A 3705-nucleotide genomic window follows, 5' to 3' on the forward strand; every position below is an offset into this window, starting at 1 on the left:
GGCAATCATCAGTGTGGGGGGGTAGGGGGGGGGGGGGGAGAAATTGGATGGCAGAAAAGTTAAACATCAGGATTTTTTTCTGTTTGCTTGCTTTGCTCTGTGTTTTTAAGGATAGCTTGCTCCTGATAAGTAAGGATGTTTGTTTGCAAATACCAACTCATGACTTCTATATCAGATGCAAAAAGACCATATGATCCAACAGCAGAACCACCATAGCACTTTCCCATAAACAGAGATATGTGGCAGCTATAACCAGAACTTCATGACTTTATTTCTCCCCCTCTGTATATTAGGCTGTTATCAAATAAAATAATGTGCCAAAAAGTGTGGTTTTGTCCTGGGGAAAATTCAGAAAATGTTACTTTTCTGCAGAAAGCATTAAGCTGAAGATAACACTTTATAAAAGACAAAAAGAGGCAGTGATGGCAGGGGATAAACACTGTAAATGGCCTGGGACATGCATTACCATCCCAAATTAAAAACCTGTTCATAACAGATGGCAGTAAATGTGGTGTGCAGAAAGACTTGGAAAGTGCTGACACAGTGGGAAAGCAGAAAGATGACTGACAAAACAGGAATGACCCCAGGACATCCACAAAAACACTGGAAGGCACTGCCTTCAAGGAATACAAAGCTACTGACTTCACATTATTCGCCATCTCCCAAATTGAGTAAATTAGGCATTTTTGTAAGTTAATTAAAGAGTGGGTAAAGTGTAGCTCAGCGCTGGGGAAAAAAAAATGAATTTACCACATTTTCCTTTAAATATTTGTTTGCACAACTGATTTCAGATTCAGAAGTTGTTCTGGGGTCCTGTTCTTATAAAAGCAGTTTGTCTGAAAAGTGGTGCTGATGGAGAAAGTTAATATAAACTTCAGCACGAGTTGCTCACTCTACTTTTGTCCAGCTCTTGTCTCCCATGCCATGGAGGTTAGCAGAGTTTTGTCCTGGAAAACAAGGAGGGGGGAAGAGCCACCTCGTGGGCAGCAGTACTGAGCACTGCTCTGGAAATGAATTTCCCGCCACCAGAACTGCACCGCTCGGGTGTGAAGACAGTCATAAGTGACTGGAAAGACAGGCCAGCCCTTCCGATGCCTTTAATTTCACGTCTTCCCTTGGTGGCAGAGGTTTGGAGGCAGGAAAAACACTGCTTCAGAGCCTGGACCTCATCCACTGGATAAAGGCAACACAACCTCCTCCTCTGCTCAGCCCTCCCTGTTTTCTTGCCTTTGTTATTCCAGTGAGCGTTGATCTGCATGCATTGGCTCCTAGAGGCAGCCCACTCCCTTTCCTTCTTGTATCACTACCATATATTATGAAGACAAGCTTACACAAAATGAGCCACTGCGTTGGCATTTCTGTCATGTGCACATAAACCAACACTGGGCTGGAAATCTCGCAGCACAGAAGGCTGCCTGATTTGCCTCGACCTTCCAAGTCCCATACCTGTGATTCCAGGATCAAACCAACGCATTGGTTAAAACCTAGCTGCCAACAGGCTAGTCTTCACCAGTGCCCTGAAGCAGCCCGTGCTTCCTCGTCGGCATCTCTCGCTAGGGAAGGGGACAACTTCTTTACACTTCCATGCCACCAACTGATCTGAGCTTTTCTCCTGCACTTTATAAGCTGGTGCCCAGGAGTCTGTACTTCAGAAATCTCCCTGAAATGGTGTATATATCACCCTTGGACATACTATTCTGCAAGACCTGGTTGAAATCAACAATAACTTTTGCTGGATTTTGGGGCCATGTACTTACGTTTGGGAAACACGCAGGGCTTGGGGAGGGCCACGTATAGGCGGGCAAATACATAGCCTCTCCCCTACAAGTGAAGGTGCGCAGCCCACAAGTGTGTGAGAGAGACCTGGAAATTCACAAACCCCTTTGGTGGCTTTTGGAGAAGCAAGATTGTACAAGATTGGGAGTAGTGAGACAGTATGGCCAAAAAGGGTGGAAGCCAAGTGGATGCCAAGCTGCGTCCCTGGGTCTTCAGGGGGCAGGGCAGCTGCTGCTAAGCAGGAAGGCATGTGGCGTCCCTGAACCCATCACACTGCGAAGCCCACTGCCCCTGGGGACCTCCCTTACCCAGTCATGGGTGCTGTTCCTACCAGAAGACAACTCAGCCAAGTGGATAAATCTCCAGGACATCAAACTCAAGGAGGCTCAGTACACCTTCGTCGCTTGCCGCTAGTGCCATCAACATGGGCTGTCACCTGCCTGGATATTTCTCCACGTGAAACAATGGGAGCAGCGACAACCCACTGGTGAGCACCACCAAGACCCACAGCTGGAAACACCTCTGTGGACAGGCGAGCCGTGGCGGCCACCACAAAGAGCTGGCACCACGCGACAGCCAAGTGGTGGCAGGTGCCGGGGTGGGGACCCCCGTGCCCTCCCCGGACCTGATGTCCTACCCGGGATCCTGTTGAGCGTCACCCAGAAGTGCTCGTCGGGGCTGTAGGTGTCCTCGGACCAGGCCAGCAGGTCGACGGCGCGCCGGTCCCGCAGCACGAACTCCACGAAGGGCCGGGTGATGGCCACGTACGCGGAGCCGAAGTAGAGGGTGATGTTGTGTGGCGGGGGCGGCTTGCGCACGAACGTCCAGAGCATGAAAGAAAAGAAAGAGTACGATTGCTCCCTGTGCACGTATTTGGTGCGGGCGACGACGTGGGGGGGCGGCAACACCCCGGGGGTGACGTTCTTCCCCCCGAGGCCCTTCAGCAGCCGGACGATCTCCCGGTTGGTCTTCAAGGGGAAGTCCTGGCCACAGGTGTTGAGCAGGTAGCGCCAGGGCACAGCCGAGGCCAGCAGGTCTGCCATGCAATGGAGGTCGGCCCGCAGGCGGGACACGCCGCCGTAGACCACCCGCTCCACCCGGGAGGCGAGGAAGGCGTTGGGGAAGCAGCCCACCAGGCGCCGGACCGCCTGCTGGAAGGGGGCCGGCGCCTTGGCGTCCACGTGGACGCAGTAGACGTTTTGGGGCATGTAGACCGCGCGGAAGAGCCGCTCGAAGGTCTCGAACTCCTTGTGCAGGGTCATGACATAGGCGATGGGGAAGGCTGCCTCCTCGGCTGAGAGTGCACGGGTGATGTAGCGGTTCTGTGTGATGTACTCCGTGCAGCTGGATTCTCTGAATGATGTTTTTAAAGCGTTTTCCTTCAGGAAGGGCGCCTTATCTTCAACTAGTGCTTTACAGGCTTCTGCTAACGTTGAGCTCACCGAGAAGTTCAGCCTCCTAAGAGGTATTTGTGCACGCAACTTGACAGCATAGAAAACAAACGGAAGCGAAACACTGAGAATCAGGACAGCAAAGAAGCAATATCTGAGCGTATTCATTGCTGCTCAGAGGAAGAGTCTCACTTGAAATATTGCAAAGAAGTCAGATCAGACACCACAAACGGCTTGTTTTGCTGGCTGCACTTGCTTCCTGCTGGGGAACACACACGTCCGTCTGATGCATAGTACGCAGCTGCAGTCCTTACTTTCAGTATTAATATTTTCATAGTCATTATTGATGCGGAAGAAGCGTAAGTAACGAACAACTTGTAGGTGGAAGCCGCTGCACAGCACCCTGAAGATTAAACAGATGTATTGCAAAATTACTGGCTTGGCAATGAACAGCCGGCACTACATATTTCACAACATCCCTGAATTCAATTTATGGGTGTGTTAACTGCTCCCTCCCCCCTCACCCTGCATGTATCAT

At 51.0% G+C, this 3705-nt stretch overlaps 1 protein-coding gene across 1 annotated transcript in view; it reads right to left on the bottom strand.

Annotated features, from left to right (window-relative positions):
• GCNT2 (glucosaminyl (N-acetyl) transferase 2, I-branching enzyme (I blood group)) overlaps positions 1–3335 on the bottom strand; it is a 7335-nt gene extending 4000 nt beyond the window's left edge. The window contains exon 1 of the mRNA XM_010573311.1: positions 2414–3335. Coding sequence (XP_010571613.1) covers positions 2414–3335 — 922 coding nt within the window. The remainder of the gene's footprint in view (positions 1–2413) is intronic.
• Between the last annotated feature and the right edge of the window lie 370 nt (positions 3336–3705).

The sequence above is a fragment of the Haliaeetus leucocephalus genome, unplaced genomic scaffold (genome assembly GCF_000737465.1).
Source record: "Haliaeetus leucocephalus isolate CR32 unplaced genomic scaffold, Haliaeetus_leucocephalus-4.0 Scaffold373, whole genome shotgun sequence".
Lineage (NCBI taxonomy): Eukaryota > Metazoa > Chordata > Aves > Accipitriformes > Accipitridae > Haliaeetus > Haliaeetus leucocephalus.